Here is a 25543-nt window from a genome sequence, read left to right as displayed (position 1 = left end):
TAATTTATTGATGTAAAGACTTTATTCTTCCTAAACATGCGTCAACTGCATGTCACTATTTAGTCAACTATCAAAATTAGACACTTAAACTAAATGGTCAATTACACTGCACCTACTTTGAATTTATTTTGAGACAATAATTTAAACATTTTATTATTTACCTCGATTTTATTCTCCATTCACGCGGCGGCGCACGGCTCGTTGTCTTTTCGATCTCAGATCGAATAAGTTTTTAAAAAAATTCTACGTAAAACCGGGGTTATGAAAAACGTAAAAAATGTTTGGGGGGGAATATTTTAATGAAGAAAAAAATGGGACCTAAATATTTCGGTCTAAAAAGGGGGAAAACATAAAATCGAAGAACGTTAAAACAAAGTTTTACTGTATGTTATCATTTTAAAAATAATAAATGTTTTTTATGTTGTTAAATTGGAATAAATTACTATTATAATAATTCAAAAATCATTCTTATCATGTCGTATAAATAAAAGTTGATAGATTATGATTCATAGCTATCTACAAATCAGATCCTCTGTTCACCTAATGTATTTTATCTTATATTTACATGCTTAAATGTGATAGTAGTAATTACGGTATGTGTTTTCTGAAACTAACTAAGTTGATAAGGTAAGATTGATGTGTGATTTTCTCTCATTTTTTTGCCATATTACAGTATTATAATGTTGAAATATTTTATTAGTGTATTGATGATTCACTATGTATTATTAATTTGCTGTATAAGATAAAAACATTTTTTTATCATTCACTCTTCTTTTTGTACATTTGCATCACAACTTATATCAATTAAAATGTATAATGTTGTAAAAGGTTCGTTGAACCGTTGCTAAAAAAAATAAATATCTAAGTTATTAAAACCGATATTTTTATTATGATGAAGTATTCTTGTATCCGGAACCTTGGACAAGAGTTTTCGACTCGATGGCTGCTCTCGGGTAAAAATCCTGAATATGGAAAGCGAGTGGAGGATGAGCCTGCCTATCTGTACCTTCCTCAGTATGGCGAATTTTGATCTACTGACATATCGATACGTGTTTTCATTATGTCATCTTAGGTGTAGTATGATCGAATTCAACTAATAGATAGCGCGGAAAGTTTACTCCGCATTAAACGCTAAATTAAAATCAAAGGCTTCTATGGTAAAAAGCGGCCACTTCAAAACTATCAAAAATTGATGTAAATCATAATTAAAGCAAAAATGACTGGGTTGAACAAAATTGTTGTTATTCTAAATGCCAGATATGTGTACCGTGGAGTACTTGAGCCCTCGGTACATACAGATGTACCTATCTCAAAACTTGAAGATAGGGGGTTGGTAAAGTATCTTCATTAACGCCACGGGTCTTACTTATAAACCTGGTATAAAATTACTCCTATGCATAGTGGTAGAATAAGGATGATATTCCCATCCGTATTCTACCACTAAGCCTAGGCATAATTTTATACCAAGTTTATGAGTGTATGTTTCTTAGCTGCAATATTTTTATCATTCTGTTAACTCAGTGATATCGATCAGAGAAAAAAAAGTAAATAATAATTTTATTTGCTTTTTTGAACACTTGATAGTTTTTGTCTAGTTTCTCACCTTGAAATCATTGTGACCTTTAAAGGTATGCACCATTTAGCAATGCCAAATATGTAAATGATTTCAATCGGTATTTATTATTCATTTGCTCAGACTCATGTGTGGGTAGAAATGTTTAAGTACAATGAATGTACAGTACTACTAATTCTGGCCAATTGTCTGTATCTTTAGGTGAGTGATATCTTTTTGACCCCTTACCGCGTGCGTTTTTTTTTAGTTTGAAAAAAATGCATGCTATGGAAGAGACTTCTAATGAATTAGGATTTTTTTTTGTATTTAAAAAAAATAAAAAATAAACTAAATCAGGCCATATACCTTACATGCATTAAAAACTCAAACCATAACTTAGCCATATTAGGCAATTCATGCACTTTTAACATGCTTATGTGATTGCCTTCTGGAGAATCATATTCATTTTTATATTTCAAGCCAGAAATGGGTCTGTATGCGGTAAGGTATTGACTTTATTTTTATAAATTTGAGGCGCCCAGTACCAATTTCTGTTATTTGTCAATTTAGACAAAATTGATATTAGTTTTGATTCCGTATAACTCAAGAAAGGGGAATCTGATTTTCATATTTTTATGTACCAAAAGTCGCATTTTGTTAGTGTAATGACTCAGCAGTCTACACAAGAGAATTACAAGAGAACTACAACATTATGTGCATCATTCCATGTCCGCTCCCTAGTTGGAGCATATGGTGAGCCTCCGTGCATCTCTATCGTGCATCCCCCGAAGTCAGGTTTGCGTCTCGTAGTTCTGACTTAAACTGCCGACGAATAGTCAGCAGCGGACGTCCAGGACTTAGAGAACCTGATGCCTTGTAAAGTAGGCAAGCGTGTTAAAGGCTCTCGGGAGGCATACGCAGTATATGGCCCAGCTAACAGGATCGCCTCCGCTTGATGACAGTTGTCACCGGATTATTATGTGCAAGCGGTGACAAATTTGCACCCGCCGCGTACATATGTGATAATGTACGAATCTGTTTAATCGACTTCGAAAATTAGAAAGAAAAATGCTGACAAGTTAATGCGGTATGCAAAAAATCATTACCAAAAATGCCACTTCAAGATGTAAGGAGATTTGTCTCATTTATAAAACCTATCTAAAGATTTTTTTTTCTGAATATGTACTTGTTTCCTTTAACCAATACCAGAACCTTCTGAATAAATAATTTATAGTATGTTTATGACTAAAAATTACACATTTTAATACTCATGTTTATCTATAATGTGAGAAATGATCAGCAAATACAAAAATAACAATAGATAAGTCACTTGTCCGCCATCCGTTGATAATTTATTGTGTTAAGATGATAACTCTTTTATAATATACTAATTGGTAAGGCTGTTGTCAGTACCGATGAAGGTAAAAGTATTACCTAGAAAATTTAGAAAGGAGTGCTAATATGGTTTGGTTATGTATAGCAAATACGTGGTAGAAGATTCAAAGATAAAACTAATTATAAAAGTCTAAATACTCAGTGTGAATGTACGAGATAACAAATGGATGTTGAAGGGCAAAGGCTACATACATTGTAACCCTTCCCTTACTGTGCAAAAAACAACCTCGTGTTACGGTGATGTGTAATGACTATGCATGCAAAAAATGAGAGATTTTAAATGGGAAAAATAGAATATTCATAAGCAGTTGCTTCAATTATTTAAAGTTGAATTCAAAAGTGACGATATTTTTTATCTAATGAAAAAACTAGCTCATTTTCGCAGCGCGGGCGAAAGAACCGCTCCTAACGAAATCCTGTTATATTTTATACTGTTCTGACCCAGCTCCGTGAACAGCCTCGACCTCGCAGAACAGAACAATGTGACAGTACGATTCAACTGTAGTATAAACGCAGAACACTGCAAAAATGGCATTTGCCCATTGTGCTCTCCTTCAAATTTCTGTTCACACTAGAATAAAGCTGGGACAAGACAGTATTGTCCTATTAAATTGTGCAATATTTATACATTACTAGCGGACCTGACAGACGTTGTCCTGCCCAAACGTTGGCTTGCCTGCTTTTAGCTGGTTCACAGAACGTTTTTTGATATTCAAATGTTCGATAAGCTATATACTAAGTGACATTTGACATTGAGTTCGACATTTCAATTTTTTTGTTTCGTCGTTGTGTGATTTGCTATTGCCCAAAGCAAAATAAAAAACAAAGTGCAATATCACCCCAGCCATATATATAATTCTTCTGTACGTGTGATGAATTATTAATAGTTAAATATTTCATTTAAGTAGGTACCAAGGTACTTTTTATAATTGAATTCCAAAACATACACTAAATATTTTTTCAATACAGAATTGTTTTAGCAAATAATGTCAAACTCTGCTCTTCTAACTATTGAATGTCAGTTAATATTATTTTAGTATTACCAAAAATCCAGTAAAATGAAATAAATGGGAATAAATTATAAGGAATTTAAGGAAATAATCTGATTGGAATCCAAAAAAAGAGAATGTTGTTTGTAAACATTAAAAAACATATTTTTTAAACACAAAAAACAACATCCTTCCATTTGTTTTGTAAATGCGTTCTCGCCGAATACAACCCTGGTAGGTTGATGAAGAAAAGATTTATGCTTCTAACTTTTTTTTTTACAAATAACATTGAAAACTTTAATATCTATGAACATGTGCAGCGCAAAGATCCACAGTTTGCTGAAAACCGCACGTAAATTTGTTAAGCCGTTTAGGAGTAGTTATGTGACATCACACGAACAGAGGAATTATATATAAAAAGATGAATCATATTATTATTTGTAGTTCTTTTACACTAATAGATTACACAGACAGGGTACGGTCTGCTTAACTGAGTTGTTACGAATATATTTTCTTTTTCAGATAAAGCTGATAGGACCAAAAAATGACCCTCCCACAGTTGTTCAAGAAAAAGTGCTAAGTCTTATACAGTGCTGGGCAGATGCTTTCCAACACCAAACCGAACTATCCGTAATATTTGTTTCTATTAAATAGTATTTAAATGTGTGAACATTGAGATATAATATGCACTAGTGTTATTTATTTATTCGTTCATTCAATAAAAGTATTTTATTATTAATTATAACTTCAATTATTTTTCATATGGTATAGGTACAGTAGAATTCCGTTTATCCAAACTACGGTTAGACAGATTGTCAAATATCAAATATCCAGATAGTTGGAGTTTTACTGTATATGGATTTGTGGGGTGATTACTACAGCTAGGTAACTTCAAAATCGTCGTTTTTGAGTTACCTACCAAAAACACACATTTGTATCCTGCTCCTTGAATTCTCCAAAAAGAAATCATGATTCATTTAAATCACATGATTATGATTTGAATGCATGGCTTGTTTATTTGTTTTTTTATTTGAATGAACAACCTTTACCTGTTCGAATAAAGGTACTTAAATAATTTCTTTAAATACTTGTTCATTTCAGGGTGTGGTGACAATGTACCAAGAATTGAGGTCCAAGGGAGTCCAGTTTCCAATGACTGACTTGGACACGATGGCTCCAATATTCACTCCTCAGAGGGTAAGACACGAAACTACTGGAAAATTAGTTGTTTTCTGTGATGTATTGGGGTTCCTCAAATTAAACGTGTGGTACTTGTACAAACTTGGAGCGGTGTGGGAAAACAAAAGCGCCCACTCGTGCACCACTGGCCATCGGTAGTCAGATGGCAGAAGGGATCATCTGTATTTTTGTCTATGTTTTAGTTTTCAAAAGTTTTAATTAATATTTCAGTAAATACACGCAGCAAAAAAATTAAAAAATCAGCATCATTTAGAATGGTAATTTATTATTGAATAGCAACACTAAAATATTTTAGTTTGTGGATTAAAGTCTTGAAATTGAGACATATTTCAGCTCTCCTGAACATTTCGAAAATTAAAGATGGTCCCTTCTGCCATCTGACTACTGATATGTCTCTCTCACGCTGACCTTTTCACAGGCACACGACATACGCACCTTATATTTTCCACTTAGGAAACGATTTCAAGACAAATAAGGGATTAAGTCATAAACAAAAACATTGGTACTGATAGATAGATAGAGAACTTCTTTGAAAAGGGAATATAAATGGAAACAAAAACACTTTTTACCTGTTTGGCGTGATGCACTCATCAATTCGTGCGCGCGCATCCCTCCTCCATGATCCACTTCTTAATAGCAATTTTATAATGACAGAACTACTTACTAATTGTCCTCATCGACAATGGAAATAGGTAATGTACACTTTAATCCAGAAGTAGACCAATCCTCTTAGACATAATGTTTGTTAATTTTTTTTATTTATTTATTAATTAGAATATATAAATGCTAATAAAAGAGAAAGAAAAAAACCCACAAAACCAGCTTGTCAGCAAGTTTTTTTTTCCTTTACAGAGATAGATGTAAAAGTAAGTGATATGAATTTAGAAAATAGTGTAATCATTATTAAAAACTAAATCAAATACAGTAGAACACCAAATATCCAGATCGTGATCGGGAAGTAAAAGTTAAAGAAGTTTTTAATTAAAATTTAATTGTGCAATTGACTTTGCTGGCCATGTTTAAGTAAGTTTTTAATTTGATTCCAATTTTCTGTATTATTTCAAAAGCAATAAAATATGGCACTCATTAATCCGGATAGTTGGAGTTTTAATAAGCATAGGTACGTATTTTTAAAATTATAAGAAATTGTTTCAAAATAATATAAAAATTAAACCAGTAAATGTAAACAAATCTAAATGGTTTTTGTAGCATCAAGAGTGGTATTCCGAACGCAAAAGAGTGCGTAGAAAACGCATTTTTAATGCGTATTTACATACTAAATACACGCTTTGGCACACAATTCCATTCAGAATACCAACCCTGGGTGGAGTGTCTAATAATTCTAGTATTTATGATTTGTGTCATATATTATTTATATTTTATGCAAATGGTAAGTATCAATTTTTTTTTAGAGTGTACCTTCTGATGTTGTTGACGGAGTAAATACTGCTGCAGGGGACGCAGTCAACTGCTCTCCCCAGCGAGCTCCTCCCTCTCCGCAGCCGCGCCCCGCCCGGGAAACACCTCCCAATTCAATGGTAATGACTAGACCTTATAACCCAAAGGGTTTTTTCAATAATAAAAGATTTTTTTTTAATATTTTGAAATTTACCAATCTATTCTTTAACTGCAGAGATAAGAACCCCCCAAATTTGGAGTCCCTATTTTAATTATTGGAGAAAGTCCAGAGAAGAGCAATTAATATAGTTGTTTCTCTAGGTAATCAATCATCATTTAACTCTAAACTATCCTAAAATGATAATAATAATAAATCCGACCTTCTAGTCCAATTTAAAATTCTCAACTCACTCTTTGATGCGCCTGAACTACTGAGCTCAATAAAATAAAATATCCCAACTAGAAACCTCAGACAAAACTTACTCTTTCATACCGGTAACCATGGAAGTAACTATGGTTTTCATTCCCCTATGCCCAGAATTCTTAAGTCTGCCAACAAACATACCAGTCTTGATTTCTTTGATAGCAAGTTGTCTTCTTTTATACGATGACTAAATCAAATTCAATTATAAACACCTCTCTCCTGCTTCCACTCCCACCAAGTCTACTATATACCATTGGGCCTTACTTATAAATCGGGTATAAAGTTAAGCTTGAGAATAGTGGTAGAATAAGTATGGTATAGCTAAAAGTATTACTTATAAACCTCGCAAAAAGTTAAACTCGGTTTAATTCTGGGATAGTGACCATAGAAACTTATGCCTGTACATTATGTGGTAGAACGCTGGAATAAGCACGCTATCTGTCAAAAGTCATATTTTTAGGCAATCAAAATGGATAGTTTATCAGTTTTTTTTTCAATTTTAAACAATTTCGAAGTTTTGCGACCTTCTTAATGCGATTCAAGTGATTTTTAATTATTTGTTTAAATAATATCTGAAATGTCATATGTTTGTTTGTGTTTTAATTAATTGTGATAAAAAAGAAACACAAATAAACTATAGAATTCGTTTTCAACTTCTCCTCTTCTTCCTAATTTTGATTTCTAACGGTTTTCTTCATGTTCTCGATTACACTGACAGTAGTCTCGATTTGACTTTGACGTTGGTTTGTGTTGTTATAAAAGTTACTGCGCATGCGCACATATCAGTGTTGGCTGTTTCAAAAAATTAGGCATGAAATAACCCGTGAATTGTTATTCTAGGTAATAAATATTTGTATAAGTAAGCTTTTTTTTATATCGGTTATAAATAGTTAAACTGGGTATAGTTATTTCTTAATATAAACCTGGTATAAGGAAATCTAATAAGTCAGGCCCATTGTGTCTTTCTACTTTCCTTTATAATAATTTTCTATGTATAAATATGTCCTTAAAAATGCCCATTGGGCGTATATATAAATAAATAAATAATGTTTTCGACTTATTGCTCATAAATAATAATAAAAATGGAATTTGAAACTGTTGACAAAGATGCAATTTACATTTTTAATAGCATATCGATATTTAGGAACGTATGTTGGAGTAAAATGTTTTCGGTTCTATCCGCAGGTCCAGTTGTCTCCGAGCCAAGTGAACAAACTACACAGTGACTTGGCCGTGGTGCAGGGGAATATGGCGGTGATGGCCGACATGCTCAACGAGATGACTTCCTCTCAGAACACGGAACATCACTCCGGTGATTTGGAACTGTTGCAGGTACTGTACTCGACCCTTTCGGAACTGAATTGATTCCTGTGGGTGTATTGGGTGGTCACATAATATCTGTACCTCAGAGGCAGACGGATGCAAATCCAAACGTCAAATGTTCAACGATAATTTGTATTTTCAGTATCTTAATGCATTGGTTCTTTCATTATAAGACTTACATTTCAAAAAAATCAATGGACATGATCATAAACTGGATATGATAATTGAACGTAGTTATACAGAAAGCCATAGAAAAGTGAAACTGAGATAATAGCCATTTTGTGAGAAGGGTGAATTATAAAAACTTCACTATAGTTGGAATGTTTTTGACTTTAACAAACGATAAACAACGAACACATAAGTTTTTTTAAACATTACAAACAAGAATTTTATTATGTATTTGACCAGCTTAAAAGATTTTTAAAGTACCATAAGATTTTTCTAGTTTTGTGGGTGTTTTCCGCAAATTAAGAAATATCATTTTTGTGATCGACACCTTTTTCCGAATGTGATTAATACAGTTTTTTGTATCAAAGCGGTCTGGCTGTTTTTAGCAGAACATTGAATCGACCTTACTGCACCCGATAACATCAATATCTCATTTTTCCAAAATTGTGGACTGGCTGCTTTCTGCATAACTACGTTCAATTAAAATGTCATTTCATCAAATTCTGGATTTGCATCCGTCTGCCTCTAAGGTACAGATATATTGTGTCTGTTTTTTCTAAATTTAAAAATGAGCACCAAACGTAAAACAAAATGGTAAAGTTACAATATTTTAGGTTTGTCCAAATGTTTGTAGATAAAAGGCTGGATTTTACCCCCTAGGAAGTCATTAAGATTAACAAACTACAACAGAGATGGAGAACATTTTAGAGAAGGGAATATGGAAGTCTAGGCATTTACGGGGCTTATGATCAGTCGTTGGCTGGTTTAAGTGACCACTTTACACACTATGTAACATTCACCATTTGTCTGTTTAAACATTCACTCTTCTTCAATTCTTCCATTTGTTGATTTTAGTGAAGTTAAAGAGCTGAAACCTTTATTGTTGTGAAGAGATTCATTTGTTGTAATTTGTTCATCTTCATGTTGTAATTTTGTATTGTTGTAATTTGTTAATCTCAATGACTCCCTAGGGGGTGAAATCCAGTCTTTTATCCACAAACATTTGGACAAACTCAAAATATTGTGATTAAACCAACTGGTCCAAGAAGAAGTTTAATAATTTAAAAATTGTTTTCAGGCATTGCCTAGTATGTGAAATAATTCAATCAAATGAATCTCTTCACAACAATAAAGGTTTCAGCTCTTTAACTTTTTTTAAATCAACAGATGGATGAATTGAAGAAATATGGATGTTCAAACGGTGAATGTTACACAGTGTGTAAAGTGGCCACTTAAACCAGCCAACGACAGGTCGTAAGCCCTGTAAATGCCTAGACTTCCATATTTCTTTAAAATGTTCTCCATCTCTGTTGTTATATATAAACATTAATAACTCTCTAGAGTGTGAAATCCAGTCCTTGTCTACAAACATTTGGACAAACTCGAAACCTCGTTATATGTATAAAAGGTGTTTAAAGACATCATTAGATTTCTTATAAATAAAAATATTCCAGGAACTCCACTCCACACTCCAAGCCATGCAGTCCCGCCTTGTAGAGCTGATCGGGAAGGTGTCGGACGACAGCCTGACGGGGGAGCTGCTCCGAGTGAACGACGAACTCAACTCCCTCATGCTGCGCCACCAGCGCTTCAGCAAGAACCGTGCAGCTGCGCCCTCCGCCGTCCTGGCCGCGGCCCTCGGCCCCCCGACACAGCCCGGCGACTCCCTGATCGACCTCAACGATGTGCCTCCTAGTCTCGCGGCTTTAAGTAAGTCTAAACTTCTTGACAAACCGAGTTGTGTAACAACGGAATAGCATATCCTGAAAAACAATTAGCGCATGTTCAATTCAGTTTATATATTTTATTTTATTTTATTTACCAACAGTTCTACATATATATTTATAGTAAACAAACAGAAATAGTGTCCAAACTCAGAGCCAATAACCAATAACAGATTTCCACAAAGTTAGAAAAGAAAATATATTTAATTTTATATAAGTTTATACATATAAAAATGTTATTTTCATGTACTCGTATATATTTTTCAGTAATCAAAAGAACAGTAATTAATTAAAAAACAGTAAGTTATTGTAAATTGGGCGGGATTACGACAAGGATGCTTGAATAGAGGATAAGGAGGGGAAGGGAGATGTACATATTTATTATTATAATGTCTACCAAAATGAATTTTTAGTGTAAATTTTAAATCTGACAGGGTGATGTTTGTGTAGTCTATGTCTTTAAATTTTGTATTGTACACTGAAAAAGTCCTATGAAAAAAAGCATTTTTAACATACAATGTTTTATTTATCGGTACATGAAACAGGTGGTACCGTCTACAAATCCTGGCTGGTACATGTATTGTTATTAAACTAATACCTGTATGCAGAGACAAATCTTAAGGTGAGGAGAGTACATTCTATTGTCTTCACCTTCGGATTATTATCTGCATTTGAAATTAGAATGTACTTTCCTCACCTTAAGTTTTGTCTCTGCATACGGGTATAAGTAGTTCTGCACAGTCAACCATTCCTGTCATAATTTTGTGAAGTAGTAGTTGGACCGCACACACTCTGCGGTATATTAGAGAAGTGATTCCATGGTAGTTTGATAACATGAAACAAAACTCGGCGTTTGAAATTTGCGAATTTGCTAAGACACTTGATTCACACAGAAGACTCTGGGTTCAATTCCTGATGAGAGCACTAAAATTGAATATGATTTTTCTCAAGCCTGGGTGTTCTTTGCTGTAATGGGGTCGATGAGTGGTTTTAAAAAAAAAATTGTTCATAGTCTATCAAACTAAGCCTAAAATTAAAAAAAAATATATATCTATCGTATTGATTTTTAAATTACTCTGCCTGTGACGTCACAAGTTCTCTACGGTGAGTTGTCCTGATTGGTGGGTTGGCTTCCCTGTAACCGAAAACGTGACGTTGAAAGTACAGTTGAAGTTAGTTATAACGATCACAGATATAGAGAGATCTCGGATATATTGAGAAAACATTATTTGACATTTTAGTTTGTGGTTTTCTCCATACATTTATTCACTTTTGTAATGAGCTTCTTCTCAGACATACCGAACAAAATATTGTCAACAGTTGAGCAAAAACTATTCAATTGTTTAAAAACATCATTTTCAAAATAAGAACCCAAGTAATAAAATCCAAATAGGGGACAAACTTATTACTGATGCCGCTGGGCATGGGGATTGGTTTACGTTTATGATACTATGTAAGTACCTAATTGGTGTTTACGCCGACAACATTGACAAAGTATCACACATATGGTTGAAATTGTGTGTAAAAAATCCAAGCTTTGTGAACATAGTTACATTACAATTTACAACTTCTTTTGTAGTTTATGAATAACATCCTTGTTTTGGGTTTTTTTTACAATGTTTTCACATTGTGAAAAAACAAATGTTTATTTATCTGATTTTGAAATTTAGAAAATGGTATGTTTGTAAGCGTTTTCTTAAATTTTCAATAGTGACAATGTGAAATGGCGATTGGATTTTAAAAACCTTTCTCTGGTATTACAAGTAATGCTTATAATGAGCAAATTCAGTCGGTCCCATCTTCCTCGTAATAACCAAGTTTGGCTGTAGTTAATTTTTATCTTTAATTATTTTTCATACATTTTTGAGAATTTTCACAGCACAATTAAATGCTCTAATTTTTACCGTGCGTAAGAAAACATTTTTTATATCCAATTTATCGTTGCACCGAACGAATTCCTTCATTCACCACTGTAGTTGAGCCTCCTGGCCTGTTGTATAATAAAATATTTTTAAATATGACGTTTAGAACACCAATCATTCAAAAACAGAATGAAGTTTCATTGTGATTATTCAATCATTAAATTTTTATTTATACATTTTTTAAGGTATTGCAGACCCTTTACCGGCCAAACCGGTACCATCTGGAGCAGACAAGGACGAGTTTGACATGTTTGCCCAATCCAGAAATCTGACTTATGAATCTACTAAAAATGGGTATGCTTCGCTTTAAATTTATTCTCACATAAAACATTTTTATATTAATCAAAGTAATAACACTAAAAAATATATATTTCTTTTAATCACGGCGGCTCGTGATAAAAGATACTCTCTGTGCATTTCATTTAGTTCTCTGATTAGCAAAGTCTAATATAATATTTACTAATATAAGCTTTCCTTTATTGTGTTTACAGAAGCAGTAGCTACGCTGATAATCTTGAACCCGGGCAAGCGAGTGTAGGACTTGCCGCTCTGACACAATCTCGCCCGACTACGGGACAGCCGCAAGTAAATAACTCTTACAATATATGTTCGCCTTTTCCCCTGCCTTCGTATTATGCCGGTTCCACACCGTTCACGAGACTAATGTTTCTGTAAAACATTAATCCATTTATTTATTGATCTAATTATGCCCGAAAGGATTTTTTGTAATGTGTTAACAGTATGTAATTGTTAATAATTATTGTGATGATTTTTGTTAAGTAAAAGAGCTGAAACCTTCATTTAAGCGGATAAGATTCATCAAAATTATTTCACCTACTAGGCAACGCCAGGTGGAAGAATTGATTAAATATGAATCTTCAAACATTAGCAGAATGGCAATCGTTGCAGAGTATGTAAAGTTATCACTTAAACCAGCTAATGATAGAGCATAAGCCCTATAAATCTAGACTTCGATATTCTCTTCTCGATTTTATTTATAGAATCGCCAATAAAAGTCGGTGCATAGTAAAAATTTGTGTGGGGCCGACATTACGTGTTATCTATGTAATTGTGATTTTATTTTGTTAGTAGGAATTTTGGTGCTATGGATTTTTGGTACTATTTCCTTCCTTTCATTTTTTAAATTTATATTTTAAACAATTATTGTACTGTCTGTTTTTTTCTTTTCTTTTGTCAATGCTGTCCTTGGAAAAGATGCTTACTGTACTCGAAATAAATATTAACAAAAGAAATTACATAAGTGAGCTATAATATATTTTTAAAAACTGCATTACTCGAGTTTTCATTAGAATCCAAAAACATGGAAATACGAGTAGGAACAATCTACTTCAGTAAAAAGTTAAATGTTCTTTAAAACAAATTTTCATTACATTTTTTTTAAACATTTTAAAAAACCTTCATTTTTTACAATTTATTAAATAAAATTTTCCAGAGTAAACAACTAATAGGGACTTGAATAAGTTTTCGCTGTTTCCCAACAAATGGTGTTATCTTGGTCTTTTTACACCGGGTAATACTACAGCCAACTTTATTGCGAAGCTTACCATTAGGCTTGAAATTACAGTACATGTTATTCCACCGAAGTGTAAACAACATATTTTTTCATAGCCTTAAACATGGTGAATTTAAAAAAAAAGTATTTGTGGGGAATTTTGCTATATTTTTTTTTTATCTGCAGCTGACCCACATAAAATTCTTTCGGATACTTACAGTGACCATGCTCTGTCAGATGAAATGTAATAAAATATAAAAAAACAACAAAAAAGTAAAAAAGAAACAAAATCTGTAAATAAAAACAAGTAAGACAGTTAAGATGAGAAAATCTTATTTTCTAAATATAAATAAAACAAAGAAAATTTGAGAATGATTTAACATAAAATAATGCTTTCGAGACGAGCGTTGATGGAGAAACGGCCAAAATACAAGGAGAGACACGACAAAGTAATTTTGCAGCTCGCAACACTGCCACATGTTATAAGGACAGTTAAAAGAAACTTGGAAACGCTCAAGTGGGAAGTCCTACCTCACCTGTCGCATTCAGCGGACATTGCTCCTTTTGATTACTACTTGCTCTGTTCGATGACTCATGGCCTGGCTGAGCAGTACTTCCGTTCTTATGAAGGTGCCAAAAAATGGTTCGATTCGTGGATAACCTCAATCTTTTGTGGAGTCATTCTTTTTAGATGGTATTTGTATGCTGCCAGAAAGATGGGGGAAAGAAGTCGCTAGCGATAGACAATACTTTCAAGGACATGTTCTTTACTATTTTTTTTTTAAGAAAGCATTAATTTTCACAAAACACATCGAAAACTTATTCAAGTCCCCAATGCATACGTAATAAAATATTTTTAAATCAATCAAAATGGTCCTAATTGCTGTCCGTGTACTGATTACTTTTATTTATTTTCTTGTTATGTAATTTGTCAATAATGATAAAACATTATTTTTTTGTTGATAATATAAATATGTCCATGCATATTGTTGTCTTTAGTAGTGAATAGATCCGTGTAAAAAATACATCATGTGTGTCTCTTTTATAACAAACTTTATCGTTTTAATTTCTTTTAATAATTGTAGTATATCCAGTAATGAATATCTCCTGGAACCTACCTGATGAAATGTGACTATCCATTGTAAGCGAAATTGAGTAAATCAACTTTTTTCTTTGAGCTTTTAAAATAACCAGCTTTTAAACTGTTTTCTTAGCAACAATCAAAAGAGATGGCTATCTTTAAATTGAATATTATTATGTAAAACGACATAAGCAGTAACACCAATGAAAAATCTCAAAAATTACCGGCTGGAGAAAGCCACTTTTATTTTTAAGTCACAAATGTCGGTGCTATGACAGAAAGATATGGTTTGTTAACCTTGAAGTATTTTTTTCTCAAAATTAAGATATTGCGAATTACAGCTCAGTTATTTTAATCACCAAGATTACGACATTTAAATTCATAAAAACGTGGACATATTTACATTGTATTTTATTTTATTTCTGCTATGTAATGGTGTATATTTTCTATTATTTCTGGTAAGAAGTATTTAATTTAGTAAATGTGGTTGATCTGCCTGCAGCATCTGTTATTTCCGTTCTGTGTGCCCCTTACAGACCCTCAATGATAGTGAAAGAGATCTCGATGAGATAGCCGCTTGGCTCAACGCTGAAGAGGTTTGTAACTATAATCAGTCTTTTCAATCAACTTCCATCTCTTCTATCTTGTGTAAATTAATATCTCACTAACCCTCTCTTCACAATGTCCAATACCGCGTCAATATTTATTTCAAATGACCAAACCAAATAATGTCCGACATTGTATCACTACATACGTATTTGGTTCAAATTGTCTGACATTTCATCACTATTTGTTTCAAATCGTTTTTAAACTGAATAATTTGTTTTATATGGTTTTTATACCAAGTCTGACCTTGCACACCCCGCGCACCGTAAAAAGCCGAATCGATAATAGGTACAAAAATCCCGTTAAGTTTTCAGAAAAATTGAAATAGGTTCTGCGTCAGCAGTTATCACTTATAAAAAGGATAAATTGCTGTTTAGGTACCTGAAAAGCCCTTTATTTATTCAGTTGAATATCTGTTTTAACGGTGTACAGTCGTTTTCTCGAAGTACTAAAATTTTATTTAATTAAAATGTCCGTGAAACTTCAATTACCAAAAGAAAAAGTATCTGTGATTGTTACATTATCCAAACAAAACGTTCCTAAAAGTGATGAACCAAGGCAAATTTAGTGCAACGAATCGTGTCTGTAAGGAGATTTCTTCAAAAACTTTACAAATGTGATACTTTGGGTCGAAAAGTGGTTACTGGATTGAAACGCTGGAAACGCTGAATGTGATGTTCGATTTTTAAAACAATTATTTTAAAACGTTTGTTTTCCATCAACTATGAGCATGATTTCAGAAATCCACCAGTATCAGTGTTATTATACGAACAGTTCTAAAAATACTTAATGAATTCTGTTTACTGGCAAGAATACCGGAAAAAAAACCTTTATTTCATACGAAGATGAAAAAAAACTTTCTGAAATGTCGAACAAAAAAAAACATTGGACAGAGGATGATTGGAGAAAAGTAGTATTAGGATGATTGGGGAAAAGTAGTATTTTCCGATTAATCAAATTTGAATTTGATTGGTCCAGACGGTTTGCAGAAAGGGCAGACAGTGCGACGGCGATCTGGAGAACATTAGAACATAGGGACGAACGCCTTGCACCCAGAATTGAACATAATTGAAAAACTCGGCAATTAAAAAAATACAATTGAAAAAGTGTCGTTTGAAGAACATTCAGAAGTAAATAAACTTTATAAATCCATGCCAAGACAAATGAATAGCTTGATCAAGATTGTGAAAACAAAATATAAATTTATATATTTTTTTTAATAATAAATTATGTCTTAAGATGCTTTTATATGTTTTATTTATCAAATAGATGTTGAACAAAAAATATTTCAAACTTGAACAGTTTAAAACATTATAACAAGAAAGGTGTTTTTTTTGTTTAAAAAAATATATTTTGTCCCAATGGAGACATTTGGAAGAGGCCTTTGTCCAGCAGTGGAGAGAATAAGGCTGAAGAAGAAGACTAAACTCTCATTTTCATTTTATTAACGGCTAAAATTAATGCTTCATTAAAATAAACAATGGTTAGATGTTGCCTTATTGCCATGAAATGCAATAGAATCAAACGGAAAAACTGTTTTAAATCAAACACTACCCCAGACCGTCCAGAATATTAATACAAATTCACGGTAATCTCTGCAATGAAGTTAGGAAGCAAACTAATAAGGTTCGTTGCCACATAGACACATTCTGTGGGAATGAGCACATGCTCACAGATAGCAATGTCCGAATTTACAAAACCTGTGGCATACCCATTTTGACATACAGTATAGAAACTAGGGCTGACACAGTTAGGACAAGTCTTCTTCGGACCTCTGAGATCAGAGTACTGCGCACTATAGCAGGGAGGTCTCTCAGGACAGAGTTAGAAATTCTAAAATAAACGAGATCTGTCAGACATAAGACATCGTGACATCTCGCCCCATCGGTTAGGAAGAGACAGCGGTACCGGAGAGACCATTTGGATAAAATGGATAATGCAAGAATTCCCCGTGTGATTGCCCATAATATACCCACGAGGCATCGCCTGCCTGGAAGACTGTCAAAAGGATGGAAAGGTAGCTGGTGCTCCTTTTCCCGAGAGGACGTCTTTCGTTCAAGAACAGATCAATGATCTAGAACAAGTAGAAGAAAATAGTATTTTATATGAGTTCAGCTATTTATGGTGGGCAGGGTATATTACTATTTGGCTCAAATCACTTTTAAACCAAATATTCAACCTTGTGTCACTACTTACTTCAAATCGTTTTAACGCCAGATAATACCTGACATTAAATCACTATCATAATATCATGTACAATACATAAAATCACAAATTTTGCTATTTTGCTATTATTTTCTGGTGACAATTTTTTTCGCACGGTATTTTATTACTACTTATTGTTTGATTTTCTCTGTAAATGTTTTTTGGTTTAAAATTGTGTGCTTTTTAATGCTTAACCGCTTTGTTTTTTTTTTATTTATAAGACATTACCACGTTTTTTTCCATAAACTTACCTTTTAAGACATTTGTCATAATTTTTCATAAATTATTTAATATTCACACAAGTACATAATCCCATGTTATAGCTAAACCAGTTTTTTTTTATATGTGTTCAAATGCCTTTATAACTTTTTAAAAGTACAGTAGAACTCCAACTATCCTAATCAGTTGGGACCGAACCCCATTCCGATAATAAAAAAATCAGATAGTTAGATTTTTTCCAAAAAACGGGTCTATTTCAATTAATTACTGTATGTATGTTGAAAATGAATGGTTGAAAATGAAAAATGAGCTTTTAATGAATTCATTTTAATTAGTTAAGCGTAGTTACAAGTGCTGTACATTAGAACAGTATGTACGTACCGTACTGTAAATGAAAGTCATTGCTTGCTGAACATCTCGGTCAAAGTAAGCTGTTTGACTGTCACCATCCGTTTTCGGGCAGCCAAATCGTTATTTTGAGAATTGCAGTATGTTTCCATCTTCATTTTTTTTTTAAATTCTGAATTTAAAAGCGATTCGGTAAATCAGTGATTCGGATAGTCCCAGTTCGGATAATTGGAATTGAAAAGCTAAATAATTCAAAAACCTATAATCAATATTAATAATTTTAATGAATACATTTGTCAGTTCCTCAATTTTCATACTAATGTTTTGATAATTTAAAAAAGAAAAAAAAATGTCCTAGCGTTTCATCAAGCTTCTAACTGATGTCTCCGAGTATACGAAATCTAAAATCGTTAGGAATACTTGACCTCGACACGTCAAGCGTGTACAAAATCACACGTCCTTATGCTCTATTTTTGTATACACTTATGGCACCTAACCGATTAAATAACACTTTTTTTATTTTTTGATTGTATGAATTTTAACATATTAACTAAAATCATGACTGTTGTGAACAAAAATCAAATCAAAACTCTTTATTGCTCAACTGTTCGCCCTCTTCTTGAATATGCCTCAGTGGTCTGGTCTCCATTCTATGTCAATCGCATAAATCACATTGAATCAGTCCAACATCGCTTGCTTCGAAAAATAGCGTGGATGCTTGGACTAGAGAGAGATAATTATTCTTATGCTGAAATAGAGTCAATGTTAAATATTTCTAGTCTACAAAAACGTAGAACTAATATTGACTCCATATATATGTTCGGCATACTAAATGGTATAATCGATGTTCCATCATTACTGGGACAAGTAAAATTCAATATTCCGACTCGTAGATTGAGAAACAGTGAAGTACTGTTCATCGATCAGCATAGAACAAACTATGGCCTAAATTCTCCAATGACCCGCCTTTGTCGTATTGTTAACTCAAGACAGGATCTGGACTTTTTTGGTTTAAGTTTACAACGATTTAAACGAGCACTAAATAAATAGTCCAGATCTTGTCTCAATGTCCCTTATGTTTGTCAATGCTTCTTTCTTTTTTCTTTAAATGTTTTAAACTACTCTTTTATTGTAATATTTAAACCTTATAAATTGTATACATGGACTATGTCCGTTAATAAATAAATAAATAAATAAAATGTAAAATTTCTAGGTACAAACATTTTGACTTATCTTGCTAAAGCAAAAACTATTTCTGTAGCTTTTATTAACATAATAATAAAAATTCTTTTTTTTAACTATTTAAACATTTTTGTAATAAAAATAATCTAGATTAGAACTTTTAAATAACATGCTTTCCCTGTATTACAAATAACTATTCTAACACAATATCAAGTCTAATGACTCACTGTTTACCAAACAAATGTATTTGAATAAAATAGCACATATGGTGTTGGTAAGATTTATAAAAGCAACATAATTGCTGTCACAAATATGTACACACTGTATTTTTTCAGTTCAGTTAGACCAAAGCAAATATGTAAGTACAGTAAACTGTGTACAGGAAGATAAATTATCAACCTAATCCTTAGGAAAATAGTAGGTGTCATTAACTTGTACATATTTTCTTCAAATTCTTAATTTGCCTATGTGATAAAGGTTTTCTTATGAAAATTCATGGTTTAGGATTGCGAAAATTCACTTGTGAAATAATAGTGTACTGGCAAATAATTTATTTAACACATTCGCAGTTAAGTCCGGTCTCTCATTGAGGAAATGGCTGCCACAGTCGTGATTAATTTCAATCATTATGATTTGAATGCATGACTTGTCTATTTGTAGCATTCGTGGAGGAGGATAAAAAATGTATTTTTAGTGGGTAACTCACAAATGCTGATTTTGAAGTTACCTAGTTGTAGTAATTACCCTGCGATATGGTCTTATGTTTAAATTTAGAACATTATTTACGCTATTAATTTTATCTTATCTATTCAAAAACTGTCATAAACTCTAGTGTTTGGCCACAATTTAACAGAAGGCCACTTTAGTGTTATTATTCATAGATTATATAGGAAAATATTTAAAAACATTTGACAGTATGTGTATATTTTAAAAATATTTTCAGGCATTTTTTATTAAAGTTGTATCATATATTATTTGTGAGTTATGCATTAGTCTTATGTACAACTTATTGAAAATGCCCTCCCAAAATTGAAATATTAGGTGTAACCATAAGAATGCAAATATAGTAAAACTCCAATTATCCAGCTTAGCAAGTTCCAGACGTTAGTGGGATGAGCAGAAATCCAGATAATTGGATTGACCATTAAATTGAGGTAATGTTTTGAAAGAAAATGTAAAATTTACTTAAGATCACTTTTTTATTGCTTTTTAAATGATAAAACTAATTTGAATCACATTAAAAACTTACTAAAATGCCCCGAAAAGTTGATTACTTTGATGAAAAAAATCGTTTAACCTTTTTTTTTTTATAACATCTCCTTTATTTTTTATTTCCTGATAATGATTTGGCGATCCGGATTACTGGGGTTCGAATAAACGGAGTCCTACTGTACCTATTTCTTTTTATGAATAAACAAAATTAAACTAATAATTCAAATAAAAAATTGAGCGATATATTATTATAACCAAATACACGACTATACAAAAAGTCTGTGAATTTTCGCCGTCTCATTCTGAAATACTATGTATAATCCCATCAATATGCATCGTGTATATTTCAATATTTTAATTCCTATAGGCTTCTGGATTCGCGGCAGAACCACAAGAAAGTGTTACCAGCAGTGATTTTGACAAATTCCTTGCTGAGAGAGCCGCGGCGGCAGAAAGTACCCCGTCAACAAATGCCGCACAATCAACGCGACAGCGGCAACCCAAAAAAGACGACGATGGAATGTTTGCTCTATGATTTACTCTAGACAATAAGCCATCTGTATACCTTATTAGTGACTAGGATTATGTGTTCCATTTACTAAATGTGATCTGTCTATGGTTCGCTTATAAAATCAACATCAGTCTATAGCCTGCAGTGTAAACAAAACGGCCGCAAGAGTTCACCTGAATTCACCTTAAATGCCGCAGAGTTCTCCTGTAATGTAATGTTGACTACAACATAATATATATATAATTTTAATCTTATTCAGAAGAACAGGATGTTTTAAATTTCACAAAATCAACTGTCATTGATTGACAATAAAAAATGGCTGCCCTATTTCACTAATATTGCAATAGGTACATATAAGAGGGTTAAAAGCAATAGTCTTTTCGCTACTGGCTTTGTTGGGCTTCCCAAAAACAGTGATCGTGGACAGTGGCGTTTTTGCTTTTAAACCCCTCGTATATAGATTGGTGTTGATGAAATAGAGATCTTGTTGCGCATTACAAAATGTAAATTAAATTTAAACAATATTTATATGTTAGTAATATTTTCGCGCCGTATTTGTTTACTATTTTATCTGGCACCGTGTGGAAAATAATAATATGCTAATTTTGGACACCTGATAAATTATGTTGCCATATGTATTACACACTAGCACATACGCAATTCGTTTTGTTCATTAGTTACTGGCATACATTTATTATATAATTTTAAAATTCTTCCATATAAAGATAAGTTTCGGAACCCACATTGCAATTGTAAGAGATTTATCAATATTTGTAGATAAAGTAAGTTAACTAAAATTTTCCGTACTAAATTTTTTTAATTGAACAGTATTTTTAATGTGTTGAGGAGGACTGGATTCCATTCGAGGAAGTTATCAAGATTGACATACATTATGATAGAAATGAAGAATATTTTTTAAAAAAGAATGTAAAAATTTAGAAGTTGATGTGGCCTATGATCACTTTAGGTAGTCAGATGGCAGAAGGGACCATCTGTAATTTTTCCGGTTTTTTAGTTTTCAAAAGTTTCAATAAATATTTCAGTAAATACACTATTTACTAGGCAAAACTAAAATATATTAGTTTGTTGAATGAATCAAGGTATTTTTTCAGCTCTCCTGAAAATACAGATACCTTTTGCCATATGGCTACTGACATATTGCGCAGCATTTTGCCTAAGTTTTAACTTCCATCTATTGACTTTTGCGAAGTAAAAGAGCTGAAACCTTTATCGATGTGGGTGAGATTCATCTTCTTTTTTTTTTTCATAAATTTCGTAAAAAGTACATGTTTTTGCAAAATTCTAAACATATCTACTTTTACACATCTAGTAAATGTTCTCACTGTAACTCTCCAAAAAAAGAGACTAACTCTTGTGCTTGGAGTGTGACTTACACTGTTTTAGTTGTTTATTTATAAGAGTTTATATAATTTTAAATACGAGTACATGAGAAAGAAAAATAAAAACATAGGATATATAAAGAAAAAACATAAAACAATAATACATTCATACTAATTAAAATTTAATGTTGGTTTTACACGTGTTCAAAAAATTTCTTTAAATTAACTTTAAATTTATTTATTCATGTATTATTTTTAATAGGTTTTAGTTCATTGGTAAGATTATTATAATTTTTTACACCTTTGAAGACAAAGCTATTTTGACCATGACTTATATGGAATTTAGGAATTTTAATATTATGTTGGTATCTGACTGAATTATTTTAGCTACTGGGCAACGCCTGAAAATATTTTTCATTTTTTATGCTTCTTGGATCTGATGGTTTAATCAACATATTTTGAGTATGTCTAAATATTGGTAGACGAGGACTTCAGTCGCAGTTACACAGAGTGTAAAGTCATCACTTATTCTAACTGATGACAGTTTCTTCATCTCTAATATAATGTATGTCAATCTTGATTTTTGTTGGTTACATAATTGTATCATGTTACAGATGAAGGCAATCAAACATTTCATACAAATATCCTAATTTTCGGTTAGAAAATTTAAACAAAAAACTATCACACCGTTTGCTCCATGGGAGTAGGCAGAGGATAGAATGCCAAACCGCTCTGTCTTTGCATTGCATACAGACCTCGCCTTTTCTACATTCGTACATTTTCTCATGCACGCAAGCCGATTATCCCGACCTTTGACGTTTCCATCTTTAAGTATTTGTCAGATTTGGTCATGCCATGTCTTTCTTGGTATTCCTCGTTTTCTGCATCCATCAACATTCGCATCGTAAATCTGTGTGGTCATTCTTTTGAAATAGAAAATTTGAGTTTAGTATATCAAACAGCATTGGTAAATCTCTTACAACAGCCATTTTTCAATCCCAATATGTTGATATAACAGAATGCAAACCTTCGGTTTCAGCATAAAATATAAACATTCTTAAAGCACAAATAGTCACCCGAAGGCAAAATTACACTAGAGTAATGTTCACATTATTTAACGAGCCTATTGTTATACATAAAATTAAAATAATGCTTATAATATTTGCCATCAATTTTTGACTGCTTGTTGCTACCTAAAAAGACATTTATAATGCCTAATCATTTGACAATTTATTTCATTATTTTCTGTTTATTTAAAAAAAAATTCTCACCCGTTTTTAAGTATTATTCCAAAAAAATGTTTACTATTTATTTGTATAAGTTTATACCTTACCTTTATACCTTATGGTATAGTAAATATTGGCTTAGTTATAAAGTTATTTAGTTTATTAATATTTAATCTTATCAATGTGAGTATAGTAATGAAGAAAACATTTATAAAGAAAATACTTTTAATTAGGAATGTTGTAATATTACAAACTGTATATAAAATTACTGACAATGTGTTTACGTATGACCTTTAATGCATGCAATACATTTTTATATTTATTTATCGAAGCTATAAACTATTATTTTTATTAATTTATTTGTGTAAAGATACATATTACAAAAAATATATATATATTATAATAAAAATAATGTTTGCTATTGATTTTTTTTTATGGATTGCATTTTCAATTTTGGAATTTTCAGTATAAGTTATAAAATAATTTGGACATTGAAATTCAATTGTTTGTAAATATTTACCGCTACTATTTTGCCAGATATGAAGTTTTTTTTTGCAAAGGATACACAAATCTATTATTAATACCCTATTTGTTCTGTTAAACATGGATAAAAAATTTTAAAATTAGAAAATGTGTTATTTTATAATGAAATATCATTTAAATTTGACAGGCCCAATATCTCTTGTGATGAGTTATGGATAACCCAAGGTGAAGCACCTTTTGCAATTATTTATTTGCTTAGTAATGAATCCTCTAAGGCAGCGCTCGGCATCCAGCGGCTCGCGGGCCGTGAGGTGCCTCAGTGCGGCCCGAGAGGTTCTCACCGCAACCCAAATTTCTGTTTTGTGGCATATATGCCCAAGGGTATACCCAAAACAGCCATTGTTCATTAAAGACGGTTTTTAAGGCTGTAGTCTGGTAAAACGAATGCAAAATTAGGAAATCATACGATTTTGCCATTTTAAAACGAATGTTTTTTTTAATCGCACAATAATAAAATAATTAAAAACCATAAATTAGATAAAAACAATATTTTTTAAAGGTATTTCTGTTAAAAAATATACTTAAAAGTTTTATGTAACTAAAATATAATTACTTTTAGACCGGCAGATTACGCCATTTCAAATTTTAGACTAAACTTAGATATCTATGTTTTGTAGTACACTTATTTGTGAGTAAACTTCTTTAATTCTGAATTACTGAAACAAAGCAAAACACTGTTCTCGATTATCAGATTTTAAAATGCAAGCTAACATAAAAAAAGCTAAAGATACAGCCACAAAAATCTCATTGATTTTATTAACTATAGTAAATGTCGTAAAAATATGTCATTATTGCTTTTTTTTAATATGAAATTGTAGGTTTATTGTAATGACATATCGACGCTGGAACTATTTACTTTAAGCGACATTTTGCAAATTTTACAGGAAAGCCATTTAAAAATTTTAAAAAAATATATAATAAATTCAGAACATCATCTATAGACGGGGTAAATCATATTTTAATGTGTATTCGCCTATTTATTGAAAATATTTTTCAAGTCTTGTGTCGTTTGATGTAATTAGTTCTGTCGTTATTAAAACTGCGATGTCACTTAAAGTAAATAGCCTTTCCAGCGCTGATATGTATATAATGTACAGCCCGCACTAATCCCCATATAAAATATTTGGCCCTCTTACAACAAAAGATTGCCGACCCATGCTCTATGTGGTTAAATTACATTATATTTATATTATTAGTTTAAAAATCTGTTAATATCACTATGCTAAATATACTAATTGTGTTGAACTTAACATTGAATCGGTTAATTATCCCCCACTTGAGAAAACTTTCAAGTGTTACATTTGGTTTATATTTGGTAAGTAAACACATTGTTTAAATTTTGTAGCATTCTTTACCTGATTGCATAATTTGCAGAAAATATAATGCTAACAAAAGTTTGTTAAATATTAGCGCAGGTGTAAAATGGTTGTACTCTTGAAAATTAATAAGAAAGTTTTTTTTT

The 25543-nt window shown here is 32.0% G+C and overlaps 1 protein-coding gene across 2 annotated transcripts in view; it reads left to right on the top strand.

Moving 5' to 3' along the window:
* LOC148274344 (TOM1-like protein 2) overlaps positions 1 to 21868 on the top strand; it is a 28323-nt gene extending 6455 nt beyond the window's left edge. Inside the window, exons 3-11 of one of the 2 annotated variants that reach the window (XM_088237255.1) lie at positions 4459 to 4566; positions 5038 to 5133; positions 6549 to 6674; positions 8144 to 8290; positions 9904 to 10159; positions 12281 to 12389; positions 12587 to 12680; positions 15226 to 15285; positions 20829 to 21868. In XM_088237255.1, the coding sequence (XP_088093381.1) occupies positions 4459 to 4566; positions 5038 to 5133; positions 6549 to 6674; positions 8144 to 8290; positions 9904 to 10159; positions 12281 to 12389; positions 12587 to 12680; positions 15226 to 15285; positions 20829 to 20996 (1164 nt within the window). In that variant the 3' untranslated portion in view covers positions 20997 to 21868. The remainder of the gene's footprint in view (positions 1 to 4458; positions 4567 to 5037; positions 5134 to 6548; positions 6675 to 8143; positions 8291 to 9903; positions 10160 to 12280; positions 12390 to 12586; positions 12681 to 15225; positions 15286 to 20828) is intronic. The other variant, XM_088237256.1, reaches the window with a different exon arrangement.
* Positions 21869 to 25543: the final 3675 nt, after the last annotated feature.

The sequence above is a fragment of the Micrasema longulum genome, unplaced genomic scaffold (assembly GCF_059751315.1).
Source record: "Micrasema longulum isolate JH-2025_06_02 unplaced genomic scaffold, ASM5975131v1 h1tg001675l, whole genome shotgun sequence".
Taxonomy (NCBI): domain Eukaryota; kingdom Metazoa; phylum Arthropoda; class Insecta; order Trichoptera; family Brachycentridae; genus Micrasema; species Micrasema longulum.
The sequence above is the reverse complement of the archived record's forward strand: the minus strand, read 5'-3'. Positions and strand labels throughout refer to the sequence as shown.